This window comes from Alligator mississippiensis, chromosome 6 (assembly GCF_030867095.1).
Source record: "Alligator mississippiensis isolate rAllMis1 chromosome 6, rAllMis1, whole genome shotgun sequence".
Lineage (NCBI taxonomy): Eukaryota > Metazoa > Chordata > Crocodylia > Alligatoridae > Alligator > Alligator mississippiensis.
This window is the reverse complement of record NC_081829.1, coordinates 70342851-70370029: the sequence shown is the minus strand read 5'-3', so window position 1 is coordinate 70370029 and position 27179 is coordinate 70342851. Positions and strand designations below refer to the sequence as shown.

Sequence of the window (27179 nt, the reverse complement as noted above, 5' to 3'; positions counted from 1 at the left end):
CCATGCGAATCCAAACAGATTTAGATCCAGCAAGATAAAGCTAGATTCTTAAAGCTATCTTGACCGCTCTGAAATGCATCACAAATAGATGCAGCGTGACATGATATAAAAAAGGAAGACCGCACTTGCTATTTAAAAGAAAAATCTCTGCAAAGATGCATGAAAAAATGGACCGTTTAAGGCCAGTTAGATTTTTTAAGTGCTTCTGTTTCAGGATGTAAAGCGGGAGACAAGAGAAGAGTTACACTGGACTCTGAGAAGTGGTATTTGTTCTCTGTTATTTAGCCCAGAGATGTGTGGCCGAAAGCCCTGCTGGACTGTGTTTCTGAAGGTAGGGCTGTTCCTGGGGTGGGGGTGTGAACCGGGTCAACCGCCCCGGGGGCCCTGTGCTTTTGGGGCCCCACGGAGCTGGGTGGAGCAGTTGCAGTGACTCCGCGCTGCTGCTGCTGGCTTCAAGTCCAGCTATTGGCATCTCCCCACCACCGAAATCTGCTGCTGAATCTGGCATGTCTGGCCACTCGGCACCCTGCCTCTGGCTCCCTTGTGTCTGGGGGCAGGGCCCTGCACACTGCTCCGGTCATCTCTGCAGGACTGGTGCAGACAGTCCAGACTCTTTAGAGTAGGGGGAGCGGCTGCACTTGCTGGCTGTTCATGGCAGGGACTCACCGAGTTTGGATGGGTTGGGGAGGCAAATCTCGAGCAGATTCAGCAGGGTGCACAGAGGCCTCTCGGAGGTGTTGGGATTCCCAAGGCGGGTCCAACCAGCAGGTGAACTAGGCGGTCGCCTAGAGCACCAAAATTGGGGGGGGGGGGCTTAAATTACACCCAGAACAAAACAGCAGGAACATCATTCAAAATAACGGCCCTGGCCGGCTACAGTTCCACCTTGGTCTAAGACAGGGGTGGGCAAAATGGGGCCCAGGGACTGGATGTGGCCCACCAGCCCTTTCTATCCGGCCTGCGGTGCCCCTAAAAAATTTAGAAAATTAATATTTATCTGTCATGCAGCCCTCAATAGCTTGCCAAAACTCAGTAAGCAGCCCTCCGCCCAAAACAACTGCCCGCCCATGGTCAGCCTAAGACCTGTGGCTCAGCAGGGACAGAAACACCTCGGCAAAGATCTCGGGGGACAGACAGGTCGCTGGGCGCGCGGCTCCTGTCTTGTCAACTCCCGAGCGCACTTAGGACAAGAGCGTGTCGCTGACAACGTCGCCCTAACGATCCTCTGTACTGGCAGCGGCGGGCGCCGAGGGACACAGGTGGCCTAGGGCGCCCTCGGACCGGCCCCGGGCGGGATCCAGCGTCCCGGGCGCAGCAGGGCCACCAGCCCAGCTTAGGAAGACGCGGGGCCAGGTGGGTCCCCGGCTCCGAGGCGACACGTCTGGGTGGGGGCCGCTGCGCAGGGTCGTGCACCCGAGCCCGTACCAGGGCCGGGCCAGGCCGGGCCGGGCAGGCCGCCTCCTACAGCCTCCGCCCCGCGGCTCAGGCCGAGCTCCCTGGAGCCGGCCCCGCCCCCTCCCCCGCCGCCGCCTGGCTCCTCCCACCCAAGATGGCGGACGGTCTCCCCGAGCATGAGCGGATCCTGCAGGAGATCGAGAGCACGGACACTGCCTGCGTGGGGCCCACGCTGCGGTACGGCCGGGGAGGGGGCAGGGCCGGCGCTGGCAGCTACCCGCGGGCCGGTGGGGCCGCGACTGGTGCTGCTGGGGGGCCCGTCCCAGCCCCGGCCCTGCGCCCCCTCAACCCGGCGCCGCGCCTGCCGCAGCGGGGCCTGTCAGCGGCCGGGGCTGGGGCGGGCCCAGGGCTGCAGCGCCCTCCGCAGCGCCCCGCGGCCGTGGGCTCGCGGCCGAGGTGCGGCCCGGGCGGGCGAGCGCGGAGCTGTCAAAGGCAGTGGGTGTGTCTGGGCGCCCCCTGGGAGCAGGGATGTAGCTGCCGGCCCAGGGCCGGTGCCAGCACTTCAGTTTCTCCCTCCGCTTTTACTAGCCCTGGACAGCACCCGGGACCAGCACGCCCCGGGCAGCCGTGCTGGGGTAAATGCTGGGTGTGGGTTAGGGGCTTAAGGCAAAAGCACGTTTCTGTAAAATGAATAAGGGCAGTTTTTAATCTTAGATCCTTGCACCGCAGGGAAATGGAGTTTCCTGAAAGTCTGCTGCATTCAGCCTGGGTTAGATTCCCTCCCGCTAATAATTTAATAGCATTTGGACTTTTTGTGGAAACATTTGGACTTGAAAACAATACTCTCTTTGGCTCTTTATGTCTCCAACTAGTTTTATGCGCAGACTCCAGAAATATTTTTTGCTTTATTGTGGGCAGATGCCCTCGGTACTTTGCGGGGGAGTAGAATGGCATCATGAGGAGGGAAGGACCAGCCAGGTGGTAGGACTGGCCTGTCCTGGAGTCGCGCATCCAGTTTTTGAGATATCTAAAAGAGGAGGAGCATGGAAGGGGTAAGAGATTGGCTGAAGCAGAGAAAGGTGATGACGAGGTTGCCGGCAGTCTGGGAAGATGTTGGAACGTGGAAGAAATGAGGGTGAAGCTTGGGGAAGTGGGGGATGGTTCCAGGGACATGCAGGGGATGTATGAGAGATCTTGGAAAGCTGGGTAGCAAACAGAAGGCCGACAAACTTTGGGAGGTGTAGATAGGAAGCATGCTGGAAATTCAGAGTGGAGCATGGAAGGAGGAACGGAGAGAACTGGGTACTGTAAGAAGAAAGTGGTGAGGATTTGGGAGATTTATAAAGAAAGATAAAAAAAGGTTGAATTACCTGTCTGTTTTGAACATATTAAATGCCTGACATTTATTAGGTATAAACAGTCAGATACTTGAAGTTTTCTTTGTCTTCTCTTCTCTATGTACATTCTAGGGATTTCCTGACTCTCTCAGAAGGTAGGTTTGCTTTAGTGGGTCTCAGTTTTTGTAGCAGGAAGTGTTTCTTCAAAACTGGTCAGATATTAACTACATAGCACTGATTAACAAAAGCTTCGCTACACAAGGGTTAAGGAATTTATGAATACTGCAGAAATATCGGAGTCTTAAATAAAGATGCGCATCTTTCAAGAGCAGAATAAAATCTAAAAGTTTGGGAAGGGAATAGTTAAGGGATCCAAGGTGGTTCTCAGTTGCCATTTTGTATTGCATCATTAGATTTCCGTTTTAACTTCCGCTGGACCAGCTTTAAGCTTGTTCCCTAAAAATTATGAACTTTAAAATGACAAGTTATAGGGAAAGTATGAAATTCATATTTCATTCAAGGGATCAGTTTCAAATAAAACCATTAACTGGTAATGCAACAAAACAAAATATAGGTATGTTAGTTGCTACACATTATAGGTAAAAAATACAGTCAAGTTCTGTATAACCCTGCAGATCAAACAGCAAACAGATTTCTTAACAGCAGTTATCCCATATTGATAAAAATATACTTCTAATCAACCAGTGCATTACACTGTAGAAAAACTTATAGGACTGTGACATTGATAATGCTATCTGAGGCTGCCCCTACAAAGTAGCAATCCTCCTTTAACACTTTTAAACATACTTGAAGCATGCTTTATACTTGTGAGGGAGCTCAAAGCTCTCAGCTGCACAGGAAAATCACCTGTATGCAATACCATTCTTTCTTACAGTTTGGCTGAACAAATCTTTGGATTTAAAGTGTAGCACTGCAGTGTACTTCATAAATGAAAATGGGCCAAGTATCAGAAATAAGAGGATTAGTGTCGCAGGGTAAATAGCTAAGGACCTTTTAGCAGTTTGAGTGCTCTGTAGGGAAGATGATATCCACAGAGGGAACAAGTCGCTCCCACATCAGTAAGGTGTCATTAGAGAACAAATTAAAAGAAACAGGAGTAACATTTAACACTGCAGGGGAAAATGTCACTTTGCAATGAAGGTTGCAAAGAAAACTTTGAGAAAAATGGAGAAAGAAGACCTGATCTGGCTGAGCCAAAAAACATCTCTTCCAACTCTACAGTTGGTCCAGTAATATATATCACTAAAAAAGTTTTGCTTCATTATAGTCTGCAGGCCCTTTGCTTGAAAAAGAACTCTGCAGACTTTGGCTCAAAGTCATAATATTCCAGTAAACACAGATAGCCCTGTATCTTTTTCAAGGTAATTGCTTAAAGGAAAGTGCAAACCCTGCAGACATATCCTTTAGAATACGAGTAGGGTGGTCTGACTATGCAGAGAGTACTGATGCATTCAGAGTGTAGCTTATCGGTACTAGATATTACTTAAGTACATGTATCTGTGACTTTAACAATATCTAGTCTAGTAAATGGTGGCACAGTAATTAGAATAATCTGTCACAAGATTTAAGAATATTGTGCATATTCTAATACTGTTCTTCTTCGTTGAGAGTGTTGTTTCCTAATCGCTTGTCTGTGACACGCAGAGAATTCAGCTGTGGTTATCCAATGACAAAACACAGTTACTTCATTTTTGGCCAGTGGTTTTAGTCCTTCAGGTAAATTAAATGAAATATTGATGCTATTATGATAATCTAAATACATTTCTCTTCCTTCCCAAGTATATAATGAAGTATCTGCACAGGTTAGATTATTTTGGGCCCCTTTAGAGTGTCCTTACATAGGCTGGCTTTTTTTGCAGTGTTTCAAATGGGTGACAGCTGAATGATAGTTTTTTTATTACCATCCTTGGAATGCTGACCTAACAGTGTACATGATGGGTACCTCTGAAACAATTTGCTGTAACTTCAAAAGGCATCAGCAAGAGCTTGAAGTTGTTGCTATTTTTTAGAGCTTAAGTAGTAAAATTGGAAAATGTCTTTCAAAATACACTGTAACTTTTCAGAAGATGGAGATGCATGTAATTGATTTAAAGATCAGTACAATCAATTTATTATTGATGTGCACAGTACTGTGAGCATCTAATTTAGATTTGGTCTATAATTGAACAGCATATCTCTGTTGCATCAATTAAATTCAGGCAAGCTGGTTTTGAGTTTAGTTCTTTTTCATTGGCTTGGATTCTGGCAAATGCTGTGATATTGTTTACATAATGTTGTATTGTTTCGTGGAGGCACCAAGGTGTAGTGCAGTGATTCTCAACCAGGGAGTTTGCAAGAGTTATGCAGTGTGCCACACAATGTTAGCACTCTTAGGTTCACAAACATGATTCACAGGATACATCCAGAGGGCGTGTTCTGACAAGTATGCACATTTGAGGCACAGCAAACTGCACATGGTGCACATGTACCTGTTTGCTGAGCTGCTAATTTGCAGCACAGAATTTTTTCTGACACCAGAAGATCCTGTTGTCAAAAAAAAATGCTGCTAGAAAAAGTGGTGTGGTGCACACAGCAGCAGTGTGCACCGCCCGAAAAAGGAGCCTGGCTGGCCAGAACCACACTTTGGCTGGTGGCCAGGTTCTGAGTGGCTGGATTAGCGCCACTGCTGCTCTGGGAAGCCCCCAGAACCTCATAAGGCTTCCTCTACTCCACCCAGGTCACTTTGTCATGCCCTGGACTGCCTGTTCCGGGGAGTGCCCATGGACACCTAGCAGCAGCAGCACAAATATGTACCACTGCTGTTGGTCTCCTGGGCAATGTGCACCCCTGCATGTGTGTACTTGTCAAGATGCACCCAGAGATTTCAAATAGAAATCCTTAGTTGTGGTCTGAGTTCTTTGCAACAGAAAAGCTGGTCTGTTATTTTTTTTGCTGTCAAAAAGTGAAAACTAAGAGCTGGCATCTTTAGAGGGGTGTCTCAAGGTTGAGAACTATTGGTGTAGTGGTTAGGGCAACCAGCCAGGAAGTCAGGAGATTGGGATTCATAGATTCATAGAGTTGGAAGGGACCTCAGTGGGCCATCTAGTCTGACCCCCTGCCCCTGGCAGGCAAGAAAGAATCACCAACCCTGGGGTCATGTGATCCCAGCCCGGTGCCTGTCCAGTCTCTTCTTGAAGACCCCTAAGGATGGGGCGAGCACGACCTCCCTTGGGAGCCCATTCCAGATTCTGGCAACCCTGACCGTGAAGAACTTTTTTCCTAATGTCCAGCCTAAACCTTCTCTCTAGTAGCTTATGGCCATTGTTCCTTGTTGTTCCAGGGAGTGCACTGGTGAACAGGTTGTCGCCTACTTCATGTTGCTCTCCCCTTATGAATTTGTATGCCACCACAAGGTCCCCTCTCAGCCTTCTCTTGGAGAGGCTGAAGAGGTTAAGGTCCCTTAGCCTTTCCTCGTAGGGCCTTCCCTGCAGGCCTGTAATCAGGCAAGTGGCTCTTCTTTGGACCCTCTCCAGGTTGTCCACATCCTGCTTGAACTGCAGTGTCCAGAACTGGACACAGTACTCCAGCTGCGGTCTGACCAATGACTCATAGAGAGAAAGAATCACTTCCCTGGACCTGTTTGTGAAGCGCCTACGGATGCATGACAAGGTGTGATTGGCTCTGCCAGCTGCTTCATCACATTGGTGACACGTGTATCCTGGAGTCAACAGTGACTCCAAGATCTTTGTCTGCCTCAGTGGAGCTAAGAAGGTTGCCCCCCAGCCTGTAGGTATGATGGCAGTTCTTCCTCGCTAGATGCAGCACCTTGCACTTGTCCTTATTGAATTGCATCCTGTTGCCCTCTGCCCACTTCCCCAGCCTGTCTAGGTCGGCCTGGATCTGGTTCCTCCTCTTCAGGGTGTTAGCTGCACCCCATAATTTTGTGTCATCCATGAATTTGGACAGAGTGCTTCCCACCCCCTCATCCAGATCACTGATGAAGATGTTGAACAGCACCGGCCCCAGAACTGAGTCCTGAGGGTCTCCATTGCCCGCATCTTTGCAGGTTGACACCGACGCATCCACTACCACCCTCGGAATGCAACCCTTGAGCCAGTTTGGTACTCAGTCTACCGTGTAATCATCCAAGGCAAACTCCTCAGTTTATTTATAAGGATGGTATGGGATACCATTTCAAAAGCCTTCTTAAAGTTCAGATAGATAACATCCACCTCGACTCCTGCATCTAAACAGTTGGTGGCCTTGTCATAAAAGGAAACTAGGTTAGTCAGGCAGGACCTGCCTGCTAAAAACCTATGTTGGTTACCCCTCCGCATCACATTAGCCAGTAGGCTCCCACAGATGTGCTCCTTGATAATTTTTTCTAGGATGCTCTCCTTGACTCTGTGTACATCCTGTGTGGGCTCAAACAGGTTTACCTCCTTATCCCTTTGGTTCCCCTCTGACTTTTTAGCTTAGAATGCAGGCTCACTGAGGCCTACCCATTGTTCTCAAGTACCTATGTACAATGGGACACTTCACTTGAGTAACCATTTAGATTTTTGAATCAATATATCTTTGTATAAAACAGAATCTCTTTGTTGGCAGGTTTAACCATGATTGTAATATAAAAATACCATGGGCTGTATGCTTCCTTTATTCAGGGCATTTGTTATCTCCAACTCCTGGTTAACCCTCCTCTGAAAAATGGGCAAACCAAACCCACAACAACAACAGGTTGGTAGTCCAGACTTTTGCATATTTTGGCTCAAACACATTTCTGCTTGTTTGTAACTCTTGTAAAAATGTGTTTAAAATAACATCAAGGATTGATTTTTCAGATGGAAAGCTTTGTGTGAGTGACAGCTAAATGTGTAATTGCAAGGCTTTAAGAAAGTACTAGGGGTCTAATTTCTTCCAAAAATTAAACTGTTTTGCAGCTACATAATCAATTATTTTCTCTTACTAGATTGGTAAACTGAACTTTTGCTTGCCTATATGGCAACTACCTGACTGTAGCTGAAAAATCCAGATCTGTTCCCTGTCACTCCAGACCTCTGATAAACAATCACACTGCAGTCACACTGATACTGAACTGTAAGTATGCCTGGCTGTGCACGTCTCCCCAGCAATCTTGTGACTGACCTAAATTGTCCTGACCAGGAAACAGTTAATGGCCTGTCCTGGAGATTCTTCTTATACCTCAGTATTTGCTAGTAATAGCAATCCTGAAGGGAGCTAGGACTCCAAAAGAGAATAATGAGAAAGAAACAGATTTCAGAGCTTTTTTTGGTTGGAGAGATCTGGGATTTGAGGTAGAGAATTTTGGGGACTGGCTGAATGGGCCTGAATTAGGAATTTGCAGAGAGGCTATAACTTGTCTCTTTATTTTTCAGATAGAATTAAACTTTAAGAGGGTGTGCCTGCCTCCATTCAATTAAGCGCTCCCGTGTGGCCTTCGCTGAGACTAGGGATTGTGTCTGTCCTGGGCTCGCGGGTGGACCCCATAGGCTACCTCTGCTGACGTCAGGGGGTCCCCTTAACTTGCCTGCCACGACTTGGGATGTTACCTCAGTGGAAGGGTTCCCCCTTGGGGCATTCTCCAGGGTCGTCATGCCTCCCGGCGGGCACTCACGGGGCTCCAACCTCCCCTACACCCCAGCCACTCGCCACCTTGGGTTGCCGATCTTCGGGCCCCTTTGGAGTCCTCAGCTCTTCCCCAACTCCTGCCCACGGCTCACCAGCTGCATGCCTAGGTCTTCGGGCCCGGTGTATGGTCCGCAAGGACCTCCGACCTGGTCCTTCCAATAAGGCTCCCTATTGCTCTATACTAATCACCCTGTGATGTGATGTGCCTATCCCACCACCGAGATAACCAAGGTCCCTAAACTACTGGGCCAGGAGGCACGCAAGGGTGCCTCTGGGCCGTGTGGATTGCCCAGGGCTCGGGTTCCACCGCCCTGGCGGCTCACCCACTGGGGTGTTGAATCCCCGCTTCTTCCTAAGGCCACTGTGGGCCACGAAAGTCCACTGTCCAACCCCACTTTGGGTCTTCGTCTGCCCTCTGGTGCGGCCCGACGAAGCCCCATTGGACCCACCCCTCTGTTACCTCTTCTCCGAGGCTCCTGCACAGGCTTGCTCCTAGGTCTCAGTGCTGGATTGCCCCGACGCTGCTCTCTCAGCTCCTTCCTCCGGTTCCTCCGTGGGTGCTGCCGCTGGCTCTGCTGCGGGTGCAGCTACTGGATCCCCCGTCGGCGTTGCTCCCACCCTCACTGCCGCCTATGTGGCGGATGTCGCTGCCGGCTTTCCAGCTGACTCTGCTGCCGGCATTACAACCAGTTTCCCTGCCGGCTCTGCTATTAACGTTGCAGCCGGCTTCCCTGTCGGCTCTGGTACCGACGTTGCAGCCAGCTTCCCTGCTGGCCCTGCTGTCGGCGTCACCGCCGACTCTCTCGGAGCCTCTCCTGGCTCCGCCCCGACTTTCCATGCTGCCGGGTGCGGCGGCTGATCCCCTCCGAGTGAGGGCTCTTTCCTCCAGCCTCCACACATCAGCTGCCCCCCGCATCATCGGGGCCACTTTTTATGTCTCCCGGGTGGTGTCTCCCGCCCACGCTGCTCGGCTGCAGCTGGATATACGCGCGGCTAATCACCTCCACCAGTGGTTTCACCACGCGCCTCTCCTCCAGCTCTTCAGGCTCTACGAGACGTAAGTGGGGCTCTCTTTTGGCCTGGGGCCCTCCTGCCACCCCAGTTCCCTTGGGACAGAGGGATTTTGCATTTTGATCCTACACTTAGCATTTCAACTGCATCTCAATTATAGGTGAGGAAGTCATCAGGTCACAAAATCTCAGTGTGTGAGAAGACTGCAGTTCTCATAAATTAGAACAATATATTTAACTAATGCTTGTGGTTAAGTGCTTAGATCGTAGGTGGGCAATTATTTCAACTGGAGGGTTGCTTAATGAATTTTGGTGAGCAGTTGAGGGCTGCAAGTGTAGCCCCGCCTTTGGCTGGTGCCCCACCCCCTGGTCACCATCTTGGGACTGGAAATCCAACCCGCAACCTCTGACCTTTGCCACCAGAAGTCTCTCCCCTTGCCCCGGAAGTACTCGTTTTGGGAAGGAAAGTGCTGCCATCTTGAAATGGGGCGGGGGGGGGGGAAACCAATTTGTATAATAAAAAATTAAACATCTACTATAACTTATTTTACTTTTATTTAAAAAAAAATTGTTGTCCTCATTTGTGTGTGTTTTCATAGTGTATTTAGAGGCAATTGCATAATGGCTCAAAATACAGCCCTACTCTTGTATATTGTGTGTGGACAGTAAGGGGGTATATGTGTGGGGAGGGGTGTGGTTGGGAAGTGTGTGTGTGTATTTGTGGCGAGTGGGTGTGCATGGGTGTGGGGGATATAGGAGTGGGCTGGAGGTGGTGGGAGGGTGTGGGGTTATGGTGGGTGGGGTGAGAGTGTGTATGGGAGGGTATGCTTGGGGGGATTGGTGGGGGTGGGAGAGCGTGGGAGCTGTGGGAGGGTATGGGTGTGTTTGGGGTATGGTGTGGGTGTGTGTGGAGTGGGGGGTCCTTGGAGTCCCTGGAGTATGCCAGTTCCTGGAGCTGCATTTGATGGCAGCAAATGGAACCAGCCTCAGCTGGCCCCACAGCTCCCCTTGCTCCCTCTCTAATCCCCAGCCACACGTGGTGGCAATGTGTGGGGCCAGCCCCACTGAGCCATGCATGATGAAGCTGGTGGTGCAGGATGTGGGGCCCAGCAGGGAGAGGAGCGGAGTTGGCCCAGCTCTATAGTGCAGTGCTCCTTGCTGTTTCCCATGACCCACATGTAGCAGTGAGTGGGGCCAGGCTGCCAGCTCCATCATGTGTGGCTCTCCCCAAAGGTGTGTGGCTCGGGTGGACTGCATCTGAGCTTCGTGCGACGGAGCTAGACATACCCTGAGCCCAGGCTCTGTGCTTCTGTTGCCCCACCCGGGGTCCCTGCTGGTCCGGGGCACTGGTGCAGGCAGGCCCTGTGCTCCTGCTGCTGGCATTTTCCCTGCTGCCACCCTTCCCATGCTGCTTCCCTACATTCCCTCCATATGCCCACCTACCACTGCTGCTTCCCAGCTGCTGATGCCACTCCCCCCACTAATCCACCCTCTGCTGCTTCCAGCCCCCCACTCCAGGCCAGGCCTTGTGGTCCTGGCCACGCAGCCAGGAACTGTGTAGTGCTGGCTGGCTCCAGCAGAATGCGGATCCCGGCTGCATGGCCATGACCACATGGCACGGCATGGAGCCAGCCCAGCTCAGCCCAGCCCCCCATTGAGTGGGGCAATTGTTGGTGATCCTTCCCCATCCTCCTCGTCCTTTTCTTATCTGACTTTCCACTCTCGGATGGAGGGAGGGCAGGGGAACAGCCCCATGGTCACCAAGCTAGGCAGAAGCTTCTGTTGGGGTATGGCAAGGCCAGGTGGGCCTTGCTGCTGCTGCTGCCACTGCGCCCTGCCGTCAGCTCCTCCTGCTGCTGGCACCTTGGCAACTTTGACAGGCAGCCACTGGCAGGTAATAATTTTCTAAATTTTAGAGGGGCCCCACAGGCCGGATAGAATGGCACTTCACTTGATTTTTAAATCAAGTACTTGGAGAGGGAGAGAGAAAGATATTCTACTGTATTGGGGATTGAATGGAAACTTAAACTTTTTATGCCATTGCATGGCTCTGAGCTTAGTTCATGAGATGCAGAATTTCTTGTGACTACATGGATTGACAAAAAGAATCTTTTTCAGTGGTTGCAGTATGATAGCTTTTCCTGTTTTGAGAACTGTTTTTAAGAAGATTTGAGTATAAATTTATAATAATATTTTTACTGTTTTACATAACTTTTACTTTAGGTGGTCAGGGATTTTACAAGATTAGCTAGTAAGCACTCCTGCTTCTGAGAACTGGAGTTCCTGTAAAGTGTCTTATTCCTGTAAGGGCCGAACAGATTTCCCTGCCACTCATGCTGTTTCTTAAGCAGGGAGGAGTATTGAAAACAAAGCTGAGCAAATTAAGGAAAATCAGTTAATGTAGGTTGTTAGTTTCCTTCCAGAACTCTTTCCCATAAAGGGAAACATCATTAGTTACCATTAGCTAGGTTTTTCAGCTAAAATAAAGAAGAGCTTCTTTACAACTCAATCTCATTTTCTTTCGGTCCCTTGCCTGGAAGATATGTACGTACATGGAGAAAATGCGTGATACAGCATTACTTTATAGGAAGAATGGCATGTGTGTGTATGTGGAACTTGTCAATACATCTTGTAAAGTGAACAAAAAACACATTTAGTTTAAACAAGAATGTTTTTTAAAAATTATGAAATGTACCTATGAACAGTTTTCAAAGTTGAGTGTTTTTCTGGGTAAAGTCAGTGGCAAGGATTCTTCTTTGTATCCATGGAAGTATTCACAGGGAATATAGCACACCTTGGTATTGTAATGTTTTATTACTCAGATTAAATACCATATCTGTAAATCTAATTACTTTCTGAAACAAAACTATATAATCCAAAACTACTATATTTCTTTTTCTCTTGGAATTTCCTTCATTTCTAAAATAACACATTTACGCTTATGTACTCCAGGCATGTCTAGTTGAAACTGATTGAAGCATTTTATTGACAACAGTGGGCCTTTGAATTACAAAATAAATGGTTCCATCTCTGTGATACTCAGACTGTGGCCCTTGAGCTTCAAGTGGCTCTTCAATATATCATCTGTGACTCTTGGCAGAAAACATTATCAGTTTGGGTTTTTTTTCTCCTGCATGCACTAAATGTTTTTCTTGCAGTCAAGAGTAATGCAACACTTGTGTGCTCTATTTTTATCAAGTGTGGTATAAGTACAATACTTTCCTCTTTTGAACTGGACTGTTTGCCACAGCTTATCTGGAGTAGTGTATAATGTGGCTCTTTGGTTAACACTGACTGCACATGTGGCTCCTGAGCCAGTCAGAACTAAATGTCACTGACCTTTTCTGTACTCATACGCTTTATGAAGTGGCTTTTAGATAAGAACAAGATGATCTGCCGATAGCTAATGAATGCTATCATTTTAGGGTTTTGTACAGTGTATCCCAAATAAACAAGGTAAGAGGGTTTCAATAATTTGTAGCTTGTCACTAGGGTGGGCCTATATTTGCATGAGAGAGAAATGTGGATTGAACCTTTAAATGCTATGTAGTACTCCAAACTTTTATTGTAGGGAAATCCAGTGTTCTTGATAGGGAATGTTGTTTAGCTTCTAATCTGTAGAAATAACTGGTGATGATAAAAGCATTGTTTTACCAACTTCCTTAATTTACTGCCTATGGTGAATAGCAGTATCTTCCTAGCTACTATCATTATGTTCACATATATATGCAAAACAGAGGGCTAAACTTTGGTTACGTGTATCACTGAAGCCAGTGGGGAACACTCTGTGAGCAGAATTTATTGTACTGTCTTTTATTATACATAAGTACAGCATAAAATTAAAAAAAATGCAATGCATGTTTTCAATCTTGTTTCATACATTAGTAAGTAGCACAAAAGCTTAGCAGGAAGAGACATCTCCTTGGTCAGCAGTGCAAAAACAGGAAGGAGGAAGTCTATTGCAAATCTGGGTTTACTGATTATCAGTTCATGTTTCACTACAGAGGATGTCCATTAACAGCCTTCAGCGTGATACATTGCTTATCCAGTATGAACAATGACTGTTGTAGTGTCACTACTACAGAATATTGACCCTGGTTATAGGAAGTAATGTTAACTAACAAACTGTACTCAGGCCTTTCCTGCTCATAGAAACCGGATACTATTAGTGAGAACAATTCAGAGAAATTGCACATACAGGAAAACAAGGCAAGTAAAGTATAACAGCTAAAATAAGATTAATAAAATCTTTTTTGTGATTTGCCCTTAGCTTTAGTTGCACATTGTTCTGGCATGTAATGTAATAGTTTAAATAGAACAGTGACAAGTATTTATAAAAAGGGAATGGCAGAATTGGGCCTGTTGGTGGTAGTTGGCATAGAAAATCTGCTTAGGTATTAAGAAATCTGCTTATTAAAATAACTTGTTGAATTACAGGAAACACCTGGACATTATTTTATAAAGAATTTTAAGGGTGTTTGCAGTAAACTACATAAAAGTACTACATGGAAAAAAGGCTTACAAAGTTTGCAGTTTGTGTAAACACAAAATATCTTTGTATATTGTAGAACAAAGGAAATTGCCACAGTGTTTCCTGTGAAATGGCTGCTTAAATTTAAAGTACAGTGTATTATCACATTAGTGACAACTATGGTTGAGACAGTATTTCCAATCTCAGGCTCCAAGCCTATATTGCAACCTGTGTTGTCAAATATTCTGCTTGTTAGATACTCACTGATGTCACAATACATTTTAGCACCCTAGATACTTTTTATTTTATTGCTTACTTGATCTGAAACTTCTGCTTTTTCTCAAATGAGAAAATGCCTGTGTGCACATGGGATTTATATAAATCCATTTGGCTGCTGTTTGTGATCTGAACATGAGAATGTGGAGAAAGCTTCCATAGTTTCTCTGTAAAATTGCTTAAAACTAGAAGTTACTGATCCAAGAGAAATACTGTACTGAAAATTCACAGTGTATTACATTTTTTATTTTAAAATTTTACTTCGAAAAAGACTGGCTGAAGATGAAATTTTGGGGTTCCTTTTTGTATCTTGATTGCCTTATTAAAAACAATCAGTTTACAAGTGAAAAATAGGTTTTCCCCTAATTTTCTATAAATCAAAGCAGGAGCTTTCCAGTTCTCCTTCATCTGAATAATAAACCTCTTGCCATCCAAATTATGTTCTCTGCTGTAATTTAAACCTGGGCTGGGGTGGGTAGGTAGGTGATGGGCCTCTGATCTGGGCCGGGGGGAGGGGCTGGTGGGGCCCCATTCCAGGGAGGAGGAGGGCTAATATATCCTGATCCTGGAGCCTATACTGCCATGGAGAGCCAACAAGCAGGGCTGGCATGTGGCAAACATACAGCTCCTAGCCATACCACTGCTTGGCATGCCTCTAGGGGCAGGTCAGTGCAGTGTATTTTACAGAGGGTAAACCCATCATGTGCGACTGCCCACAGCACATGCTAATTTTAACACAGCATAAAACTCCTTAGAATTAGCGTTTGCTAATAATCATGTAACAACACCCTTAGTAGCTGTTGGATTCACTCTGCTTCTGGAGGCTGCTGCCCTGAAAATTTTGGTTTGTGACATCGTCAGGACAGCACCAGTACCTTGTCTCAAGCTGAGAATGGAAGAAATGGCCCTGCAAGTTAGGGAATGCGGTCTGAAAAAAAAGGCCAAGATAGAACTAATGATTAACTATTATTGGTCAGAGTGCAGGTTGGGGACAGAACTCTTAAGGCTAGGCAGATCCCACAGGAGTTGAATATTTACTGGAAAAATTTGAGTTTCGGTGAGTACCATTAGTCAACCAGCCATAGTTGATGTTTTGTTTCTCTTTTCCATGCTTTGTATCCCAAATCCCATAAGAGTTAAACTGTCTCAAATTTTCCAAAGTTCCGTCTGTTCTTATGACCTAACTTTGTTTTTCCTATCCTACTCTTGTTAGATTATTTGATATCTGGGAAGGAAGCAGTTCAGTCTAGAAAACTGTAATAACATAGGCTCCTAAAGATGTATCTCCTTGTGAATGTGAAGTATAGTAAAAAATCAAATCAATTGCCCATTTAAAAATCTTAAATAAATGGATAGACTTTAAAAAAAATCCTTAAGGGATTGGAGATGATTGTACTGCTTTTGGGGCAGTTTGTACCCAAAAGCTTGTCTAACCTCTCTTCCAGTTATAGTGTTGGTTCAGTAAAAGATACCAGTGTCGCAAAACCCCCTTTCCTTTCATATGTGTCCTGGAGAGTTACAGCTACATCAACACACTATTCACTTTCTTTAGCACTCATTCTTTCAGACCTTTTCTGCCTGCAGTCAGAACACCTGAGCAGTTTACTCTGTAGAATGGTTGGAAACTTCAGTCTCTTTCTATTCCTGCTGCAAGGTACTTACTAAAGTTAAATTACAGAGGTATCTGAGGCAGAAATATTGTTGTTCAGTCCGTTTACTGTTCTCCCAATAAATGTTTTTGCATCCCTCCTTTGTTTCAGTACACTGGCCAGTAGTTACTTCTCTGTCCTTCCCTAAATATTTCCTTATTATACCTAATCGATTTCCAGGGTCTCTTAAATATCATGACTGATCCATTCTCCTTGTCCTGACTTCTAGCCTTTTTTCCACTTCAATAAAGTACTAATCCTTTCTCTCACACTTGTCATTCTTTCTGACATTTGTTCATTTAAAATCTTGCATGCCCTACTGCATCCACAGATGATATTTATATGATGCATTGTAACCTAAACTACTACTTGTGATTATCCTATAATCAGCTGTCAAATGATATATGCTATTGTATATTGGTTGTCCTTAATCTTTACCGGTCCTGAGGGACCAATATTGACTAAATAGCTTGTTACCGTCAACAACAAACTTTACCTTCTCTGTCAACCTGAAGAATATGTTATCAGGGTGCCCTCTTGTGTTTACCAACACATGCTAGAAATATGTCAAGTTAATAGGCATGATGTTTTTCTCTTTCTGCAGTGTGTTAATTTTTCAAAGTCAACAACTTGGTCTGTTTTAATATTTTTTAAAATATAGGTAAGCAAGTTTTGTGCTTGAAAGTAAAAATAAAAATTAGCACTGAGGAGTAACTGACTACTTTGGCACGAATAATCAAATACTGTGAGCTAGTGTCTTCTGTGTTTGTCAGTATAGATCTAGCTGGAAGAGTTTCTAGTATGTCTGTGTGCAGTATCACAGACCCTTTGAGTTACAGCTTTTTGAGTTGCAATATTTTCAGAGGCAAAGCTTGTTTTTGGTGATATCTTTTATTGGACTAATTGTATAGTTGGGTAAGATTCATTTGGTCTGATACAAAATATCATCAAAAAACTTTTGCCTCATACATTTCCTGGTCCATCCCAGCTACACCCTATTATCTTCATAGAACTATTTCAAATACATGAGTAATTCATCTTTTCCTTAGATAAATTGAGATTACTTTTTAGAGGCAAGTGCTGAAAGTGACTTTCCTGTTGATTTTGGGTTCTGCAGCATTGTTTCCTTTAATTGGGTTTATAGTATAGTGGTTATGCTTGCCTGGTATGTGAAAGGTCCCTGAATTGAAACTGAGCAAGAATAGCCCTGCTCTGAGACTTTGTGGCACAATGGTAGTGTGTCTGGTAACGGAATATAATGTTGTGTGTTCATATCATGCTGGGTTCAAGTTCTCTTTTTCCTGCCTAGAAAGCTTGTGGCCTTTCTTCTTTAAAAGTTTTCAGGAGGAGGCATCTGTCACTGATGGTTTATGAACATGATATCCTGCTTTTGGACAGGGGGTGGATTAAATGATCCCTAAAGTGGATTAGATGATCCCTAAGGTCCCTTTCAGCCTTATGGTTCTAATATATATATGTTTAAGTAACGTATATGGAAAATGTGTAAATTATGCATTCATTGTTTACATTATATTTATAGTTTTGGGGTTAAATCACTAAGCTTTACTAAGATGATCACAGTTATTATTATAACCATGTAACCAAGTGATTAGGGCTAGGGACAGAAATTTCACATAAATCAGTATAAGTAACCAGAAATGAGTTCAAAACTATAACACAACAGAAGTTCAGCACACATGAACTTCTTTCAAAATGGGTGAAACGGATTGAAGATAACCTGGATGAATGTAGTATCAGGCTTAACTGATTTAGGTTAAATCAGTTTATTGAACTTCTGTTCCTATTAGGGACATCTGGGGCATGGAGTTAATTAGGGGCTGCTGTTTGTGCATTGAGTTCTTTAGGAACATTGTTAACAATTTCACTACTGATTATTTTTGCAGAAAGATTAAGTTAATATATTTCTTTAGCATTGGCCAGTATAGTGGGAAATATTATGGAAGTGGTGCATGTGTTGTTGTCTGGTTATTGATTCAAAATTAATTCCTCATTTTATTTTCTTGCAGTTGCAGGCATCTTCGCAGTAGCCAAAGCTTTAGCTATCTGCTGGTTTCCAGATAGTGAAATGAGTTTTAGTTCTTTCTTGTGCGTGTAAAGCTCCAGCTGGTAGCTCTTCTGAACTTTCTACAATATATATTTTCAGAACAAATATGTGGCATGTTCAGAATACAAAATTTGTAGGCAGTGTAAAATCTGCGGGTAGAAAAAAGGATAAGAAAATTTGGGAGAGGAGGCAGTTCTACCTAAGTGCATAGTCCCTGCTATGTCATTTTTGTCTAATACTTAGGAAATTACACCTTGTAAGCAGGCCTGATGAACAGTATTTTGTGCATGGAATCTTGTCCAGCATCTCTCCCAACTGTAGAGTTAGGCCAGTAAAAGATATCACAAGAAACTAGGGTTGGTTATTTGACCCGTCAAATAAAGTTTGGTCAATTGACTGGTCAAATACTGATAAAAATTTGTAAAAAGCTGCCAATAGGTCCAAGTCATGCACAGAAAAAGCACCAATTTTTCCATTAAGAAATTTGTCAGAAAATTTTAAAAAAAATAATATTTCTGTCAAGAAAATTACAAAAAACTGTAGCTTTTTTTGGGTAAAATTGCTATAATCTTTGGTCAAAAATATGCAGTCAGTTGACCAATCAATTAACATTATTTGACCAAGTAGTTGCCCGGCTTTTCGACCCTACAAAAAGCCCTCTTGTCTCTTGCATATTTCCTGGACTATTGTGGCTACAGTAACTCTCAAGCCTTGCTACAACCTTGGAAATAATTAAAATAATGATTCAGTGGGAATAATGAATCTGCCATTAAACAGAAGCGATTCAATTGATTTAAAAAATAGGAGAAAAGAAAAACTGATATATATTTAATATCAGGTTGAAAGTGAAATATTTAATGCTAGTCTTAAAGTAAGGCATACCACTTTGTCAGGCAAGAAAAAAACAGCTGTGGATCCAATCTCTGACTGCACTATCCTAGTTAATAACAAGTAGAATTAATATGTAGACTAATTTTTCATATTTTTTCATATGTTTAGGATTTTAGAGTCTTAAGTTCATTTCTTCTAAACTTTGGGGTGATTATAAGAAGCTTTATTTAAGAAGTTCTGTTACAGTTTCATTCCATCACCACAATTTGAAGAATTAATTTATTATAATTTCCACAAGGTGGAGCTCTATGTATGTAATAAGTTGCTCTGTAATGATTACATTTTATTATGTATAATCTAATAAACTTTTTATTATTCTTTGAAACTTAAGCATAGTTTCTCAACTAAAGTTTTAGTTAATGTATGGCACTTTGTTAATGTCCTTCAAATGCATGCAGTGCAGAAAATGGTAAACCCAACACCGTTACTCAGAGATCAGTTGCTCTTGTGATTGAGCTGTACAGAGACCTTTGAGATTTTCTTGTTTTTGTTTTTTTTATTCTGCCACTGACCTCCTTGGGAATGTCCAACCGAGCGTACATGTGCGTTTTGTGGCGCCTCAAAGTTGTTTGAGGCACTGCAAACTGCACACAGCATGTGCACCTGTTTGCCATGGTGCAAATTAGCAGCGTGACTCTGGAAAGCCAGGCTCTGTTTCTGGCAGTCCACACTGCTGCTGTGTGTGCTGCACATGCCACTTGTTTTTTTTTATCAGTGGAGTTTTTTTTGACACTGGGAGATCTTGGTGGAAAAAAAGACATGCCGCTAAAAAAAGTGGTGCAGCGCACATGGCAGCAGCATGTGCTGTCAGATACAGAGCCTACCTGTCCAGAATCATGCTCAGGCTGCTGGCCAGGATCTGAGTGACTGGCTCAGCACTACTGCTGCCCTGGGAGGCCCCCAGAACCCCAAGTAAGACTGCTGGGGCCAGTACAGCACTGGGAGGCCCTCGGCCTCCCCTACCCCACCTGGGTCAATTTGCTGCACACTGGAACTTGTGTGCAGGGGCATGCCCTGCGACAAAACTTACAGGTACAAATATGTGCTACTGTTGTTTGTGCCATGAGAAACGTGCACCCCTGCACTTGCATGCTTGTCTGGATGTGCCCCTTGTGACTATGGTCAAGTCTTTTAATATTTCCGTGTTTCAGTTTCCCCTTTGCAAAATAATAATATTTCGTAACTTCCCAGGGGTTTGGTGATACTATCCTCACTATACTTCTGTGAATTAAGGAACTATTAATCATCAACTCATAAGAAATGCTGATATGTGAGGGTGGTGAGCACCACAGAAAAACCAGTACACAGAAATAAACGGGGTGCATGTAATGTTGTACAAGACATTGAACCAGTTTACACCAAGCTATGTACTTGCAAGAATTTTATGATTCTTGATTGTTTGTCTAGAATTGTTTGATAATATTTTTGATATATATCCATGCTCTCAATTCCAAACCATGTTCCTTTTTTATGTATCTAAGTAACATATACCTACTGGATGGAGTTTTTTGTCCCTCTATATCATTTTTTCTAAGTCCTTTTCTTGTACTAGTCCTCATCTACTTGTGATAATTTCTCGTAAAAATTATTATTCTTGAGTTGTGTGGTTTTGGCAACAGGGAACTGAAGCCTTTATGTTGTCCTTTCTACATTGTGTATAGAATTATTAGTACAATACAAGTTTTACCCTTCTCTGTCTCTGTCTCTTCCACCATGGCCTAGAAGTTTTCTAGTGGCACTGCAAATACAGGGTAGTTTATTTTTGGTTCCTGATACACTTATTTCCAAAAAAAATGAATGTTGCTTCTCTTCAATGAATTATATGGATTAATGGATTTTTCTCTGCTGTTTAAACTTACTAAGCAGGGTGGCCTGTAGCTGGCTTTTGAGATTCTTTTTCTGTCCATCCAGTTTCAATTAATATTTTGTTTCAGCTCCAGACAGAGCAGTTCAGTTAAATGGATAGGCAGGGAATACTACAGGATGGCTATGCCCAAATTTTGTTAGCAACATAACCAGGCTTTTGCAGTAGTGTTGCCCCTCTCACTTTTCTTTGAGAACAGCTGCAGGGGACCCAAACTTGGAGGTCCTTTGCACACATAACTTGGAGTCAAAGAAAGGAGCAACAGATTAGATGACTTCAGCTCTCTTTTGCGTCAGCCTTAACATGGTGAGTCTAGCCTGTCCTAAAGAAGGTGATGTATCCACGGATAGGAACAAAGAATTGGAAGGTCCCCCCGGGACACTGAGTCTGGTGTTCAGCATTCGCAGGCAATCATTTACCCTAGGTATTCCAAAAATTGCTATTTCTAATCCTCACACACAGCTACAAGGTATAGTATCTCAGCACCAAGAATAACTCGGTAACATGCCATAAGTAAGAGTATGGGAGACACTGTCACTGTTCTGCCACGGAAATGACAGGGAAGTAATTGGTTAATATATGCTCAGAAGATCCTAGGAACCTAGGGACCATGTCCACACTACTGGGGATAAGTACCCACCCCTCTCCTCTGGAAAAATTCCTTTCTGACCCTAACTTTGGTGATTGGTATGATCCTGAGCTGAAGAGCAAGACCCTTTAGCCAAGAACCTCTGAGTGTTATAAGTATAGCAGGAACATCAGTGCACTCCAGTCAAAACCCTCCAGTGTTAGGTGTGGCCCATGTCCCAGTTCTTCAGAGAACACTAACCCTCTTTCCACCAGATGTTGACAGTATTCATGAAGGGGACAAAAGTTTTGAAATATGGTCTTAAAAGACACCTTCCATTTGACAAGAGAGGCCCATTTTAGTGACCTTTGTCTCCTCAGCTTTCTCATTCCTTCTCCCAGGAATGAGACACTTCAAAATGGGCTCCCTTTGCTTCTGCTGTACAGGTTTCAGGATATCAGCTTCTTTCCTCAGAGACAGAACAATGCTGAGATAATAAGTCCATTCTAGTAACCTGCAACACTTGTTGTTCTAGGTCAAGTAGTTTGTAAGACTTTCCGTGGTGCTCTGGAGGAGAAGGAACATGGTTCTCAGTACTCTGATTTTTATTTCCTTAAATGAGTAGTAGAGCCAAGGGTGTTCTTCTCATTTCTCCAGTTGCCGTTTTCCCTCCCTGCCTTAGGCAGTAAGAAATATTTTTGGGGAAGATTTTCAGGGACAGGCCTCTTCCATTCTTCACGTGAGGCTGCTCATTGCCTTTTTTATTTCCCTGAATTTAACTGCTTCCCTCACCTGAAAATCCCAAATATAAGTCAGGGTCAAAAAGATAAACTCCAGAAAGCCAAAGCTTTCCTCAAAAAAGCCGCTCTCTCTTTTCTATCAGAAGATCCAGGCTCATTGGACCCTTCAGTTCCAGGTTTATTAAACAAATTCAATCTTAGATCTTAAAGACCTCATAGGTCTTTAGTTTCTACAGAGGATAGTCAGGAGGAAGACTTACAGGAGGATGCAAAGTTATATGTCCCTGAAGAGGTTTGGGAGGACAGGACTTTTTCTCTCCCCAGGAGTTTGGTTACCTGGATGGTTTTTTAAGGCTTTTTTCCACAATTCTTGAATTTAAGAGGTGATAGCCAATGTTGGCTTTGATCGATTTGGTTCCACTCAGTCTGAAAAAAATCTTCGATTTGTTCAAGCCAGACATTTCCTTTTGGGATTCTAAGGATAAATAATTAAACTATACTCTAAGAAAACAATGTGAGTCTCAGTAGGTCTCTCCATCTTTCCTGTGTTTCTCAGTTTCCCTTCTCTGGACATACACTGTAAAAAAAAAAAAAAAAAAAAAAAGCAGACAGTAAGAATGGGAAATGCATGAATGAAATCACCAGCGATGCACAGGACTCATTCAAGGTGCTTTGTACCCTGTAAGTCAGGGGCGGGCAATTATTTTGGGCAGAGGGCCGCTTACTGAGTTTTGGCAAGCCATCAAGGGCCACATGACAGGCAGCCCAGGGCAGATTAATATTAATTTTCTAATTTTTTTAGGGGCCTTGCGGGCTGGATAGAATGGCCTGGCAGGCCACATCCGGCCCCTGGGCTGCATTTTGCCCATCCCTGATGTACGCAGTGTGTTAAGGAATTAAGTGGCATGGGAATTCTTGAACAGGCCTGCAGTGGGGTGGATTTCAGTCATACAAAATACCGTTTGATTCTCTTTAAAAGTCAAATAATGATAAATAAAATAGGTTACTAAAATCATATTATATCATATAGGAGGGTTGTCCTTAGTTTCTATATTGAAAACTATTTTATAGAACAGAATAGAATAATTGATTATGGAATAGGAAGGAAAGTAAAATTAAAAGATAAGGAATTTTTTCACATTTGTATGCAGTACAGTACTACTGTTTTCCATTAGTTTGTTTTTATTTTTCTTAGTACTTAGTTAAGAAAAGAACTTAAACACTGGGCAAAATGGAAGCAGGATTGCTGGGAAGGTAATGTGTCCAGTGTTACTCTCATCACCTCTGTGATGACAGATTTTTCCCCCCTGTAGCTATCAGCAAAATGGATGCTAGTTTTTATCTTATGAATAAAATTCTCAAAATCTGAATGTGTGATCTCTTGTGCGCTCACTCTTTCACATTTTCTTACTCTCTCTCGCACTCCACTGCTAAAACTTTTGTCCACATTGCAGCATTGTGGTGTTTTTCTTAAAGAACTTGTCAGGTGATTGCATAAGTATCTCAACTTTCCCTGTAGAGAAAAGCTTGCAGTTATGAGGGTAAATTAAAGACTCAGAAACTGAAAGGCAGCTTGAAATAATATTTTTAAATCTCATAAATGTAAAGCCAATTTCATGATTTTAGAAATTAGTTTCCTGATTTTGAAGATTTAGGCTGGCTGCCTGAACTCCCTTTGTCAATCTTGAAATGCTACTTCAAAATCATCTCTTTTGTCTGCCATTCTGACCATGTCAAATCACTTTTCAGATCTCTTCACTGTTTTTTTCTTACCTTTCTGATGAGGTATAAGCACCTTATGCTTTTGCTCTCTTGTTCAGCTGCTCATGATACCTCTTTGTTTTCTCTCTGCTAAAGCTTAAAGCTGAACCACGTACTGTCTCCCTCTGTGCATTCTTTTATGTGGTGGCTTATTTCTGAGCCAGTCCAACATGTTCTGCTCTCAGTTCTGCCCCAATCTGCCTTAAAACAGTTGGCTATATGACATAAATCAATAAACAGTTAATGGCACAAACCACCAAACCAACAACTCCTTCAAGCCCTAGGGGGGAAAAAGACTCCAGATATCAGATTAATTTTAATTTATTTAAACAAAAAATAGACCTAACAAACTACATTCTCAGCTTTACTTTTTCTTAAATCTCTGTTCCACATCTGTGATTGTATGTCAATAGTTATATATTAAGAGGTTCAGGGACAGAGTCCTTGACTCTTGAAAATCAGACCACCATCATAGGCCTAAATACAGATATCGGTGGCAGCTTCAGGCATCTGTTCAGATTTTGGTCTTAGTGTTTCTTGCAGCTTTATAATTCCTCTGGTGCAAAATTAATTCTCATAAATTCAATTCACTCAGTGTTAACTGTATGCCACTAGATGGCTGACTGCCGTAGGGCATTTTCTTAACTGTTTGGCTAGAGGCATGCAAAATTTATTTAACTGGACAACTCTGCTCTTAGGAATACTAGAAAAAAACCGGTAAATTTACATCTTTACACTTCTTACTATTTAAGAAACAGTGGAATTTGAAGGAAAAGTGATCCACGCTATTTGAGGTAGTCAGAGAAACTGATTCTTTTGTACCCATTTTTGAGCATTAGGGCATAAGTAACAAATCAGTGGGGCTCAGGTCAACCATGTTGTGAATGGTTAAGCACCTGGATTAATGCTAACAAGGGCTGGGTTCAGTCCTCAGTTATGATCTGCGTTTTTGGTTTAATGATAAATTTCCTGTGATGTAGATAATTTCATTGGGAAGTTTCACACATGATGTCATTGTGACATCATATTTGAATTTAAATTTTGAAAATCTAAATGTTTCAGTAAAGATCACTGCACGTAATATATTTTAGAGGAAAAAATATTTTTTTTTCTTGTCATTTATATTTAACAGGTCTGTTTATGATGACCAGCCAAATGCACACCAAAGGTTTATGGAAAAACTGGATGCCTGTATACGTAATCATGACAGGGAGATTGAAAAGATGTGCAATTTTCACCATCAAGGATTTGTGGATGCTATTACAGAACTACTTAAAGTAAGGGCTGATGCAGAAAAATTAAAGGTAAGAAATTAGAGTTCTATGTATCATTGTTATTAATTATTAAAAGAAATAACTTGCCTTCCTTTTTTAGAGGATAAAACTTGCATGAGTAACTTAAATATCCTGATGCTGAAAGCTAAATTAAAAAAAAAATTACTTTGCATAGATGTTCAGGTTGTCTGCTACTGTAATCCATTTGCCAAATTGACTTTTTAGGTTTAATTTTCTGATTTATTTGTTAATATATTTTAAAAAATGTTGCCAAAAACTAGTTTGCATTTTAAAAGTCATAATCAGAATCAGGAAACTAAAACATGGTAAAATTGTGGCAAGAACAATATTTTTTATATTGAGTCCTTTTTTGTATCATATGTGTCAAGACATTTTAAATTCAAAATAAAAAATTAAAACAAAATCTTGAATATTTTTAAGGGACTGCAATTGTGTTTTATAAAAAAATTCTCTGCTCTCCAAATGAGAATGGTGGTGGTATCTCATTAGAAATGAGAACTAAGGTTTACTCAAAAGTCAGAGTGCAGAATAGTGAATTGTGAGACCCGTCCCTTTTAGCTCTCTTTACACTTTTGAGAGCAAAATATGCACACCAGACAGAATGAGCATAGTTCACCAGAGGTTATGATTAGAAGAGCATTATATAAAGGATATTCAGATAACAAGAGACCAAATACAGCGTCAATGAGGTCATTGAGCATCTTTGTTCGGAAATTAATGAGATTTTTAATAAACTAGAATGTGCTTCCTTATTATGATGACCTAATGAGTCACTTAATATGTGGGAAAATCTGAGGTTGAGCTTTGCCTGCACCTGCAGCATTAAAATGTTGCTGTGGTTTGGAGATTTCCACGTTTGATGTTAATCAACCACCCAGTGTTTGCATTCAGTAAAGTATGAATGTTTAATTACCATAAAACGCAATCGCCATTTCTTACAGACAATGAATGGCACATAGAGCTCATTGAGGTTATCAAAAAGGGACCAGTGGTCAATTGGGTCAATGATTTGAATTGTTTGACAGACCTACAGAAACAAGTAAAGTTCAAAAATCCCAAGTAAATTTGAGAAGTTTGCCACAGAATCTGTTAGAAAGAACTGTCATAAGTAATTGAAGTTAACAAAAGCCCTTTGCAATCAAAAGTTCAAGTTCAAGCTGTAGAGTTAATCTGAATTTGCATGTCTTTGTTCTAAGTTTCTCATGAAGCATGATCTGATTACAAGGGTGAGCAGTTACATCAGGGCAGTATATGCATATTTATCTAACAAAGGTGAAATTATTTTTAAGGTTCAAGTTACTGATACCAACCGAAGGCTTCAAGATGCTGGGAAAGAGGTGAGAAAACGGTGCTTCCTATAGACATAATTAATATTTGTAGCAAATTAAATTTCGTTGCATAATTTAATTGTGATTTTAAAAAATATATATCTAAGGTGATAGCCCAGACTGAGGAAATCATCCGATGCAGGGTTCAGCAGCAGAATATTACTACAGTAGTGGAAAAACTGCAGTTATGTCTTCCAGGTAAGTTGTAAATGTATGGAATAGTGACATGTGCTTAAATACAATAGTAACAGAAGAAGGGTAAGTTAGTGTAGGCAAAGCAGGGGAAAAAGGATTAATTCATATTTTGTAACATTCTGTGATGTATGATCACTAGGATCTTGAAAGGATGTACGAATTTGAATATCTTGATGGGATATTTATTTCATAATAATTGTAATAGGATAATCATACAGCTTTGTTTGCAAGCAAATAATGAGAAGACAGTATAAAAATATAAGCATCTGTAACTTCATATTTTAAATTACATACCTACTTTTAAATCACTGAAGTTGTTGTTTACTAATTACTTTTCTGTTGTTAAAATGAGAACATTACTTATAGGTGGTGTCTTTTATCTTTGAATACCATAATTTTGAGCTATTATACTTAAAGAACCACTATAATACCTAGATGTATTTTTCTATATAGGTTAGAGCACATATGTTGTATAGGTTAGAGCACATAGCATTTCATAGTGTACATCTATAAGGATTGGTGCCTCTTTATGACACTGACAGATAGATTTGAACCTTTTTCTTCCTAGTGGGTAATTTTCCTGTTGTGAGTTGTGATTGTTACAGTAGATGGTACTATTGCCTTTTAACAGGAATGTTTCAGAGACTGACAATAGACTGAAAGTCTCAAAGCTTCTTCTGGAGTG

At 42.7% G+C, this 27179-nt stretch overlaps 1 protein-coding gene across 6 annotated transcripts in view; it reads left to right on the top strand.

The window, feature by feature from the left end:
* Window positions 1–1532: 1532 nt before the first annotated feature.
* EXOC6 (exocyst complex component 6) overlaps window positions 1533–27179 on the top strand; it is a 161383-nt gene continuing 135736 nt past the window's right edge. For all 6 annotated transcript variants that reach the window (XM_059729979.1, XM_019484236.2, XM_059729978.1 and 3 more), the window contains exons 1-4: window positions 1533–1632; window positions 24809–24980; window positions 26261–26308; window positions 26407–26497. In XM_059729979.1, coding sequence (XP_059585962.1) covers window positions 1550–1632; window positions 24809–24980; window positions 26261–26308; window positions 26407–26497 — 394 coding nt within the window. In that variant the 5' untranslated portion in view covers window positions 1533–1549. The remainder of the gene's footprint in view (window positions 1633–24808; window positions 24981–26260; window positions 26309–26406; window positions 26498–27179) is intronic.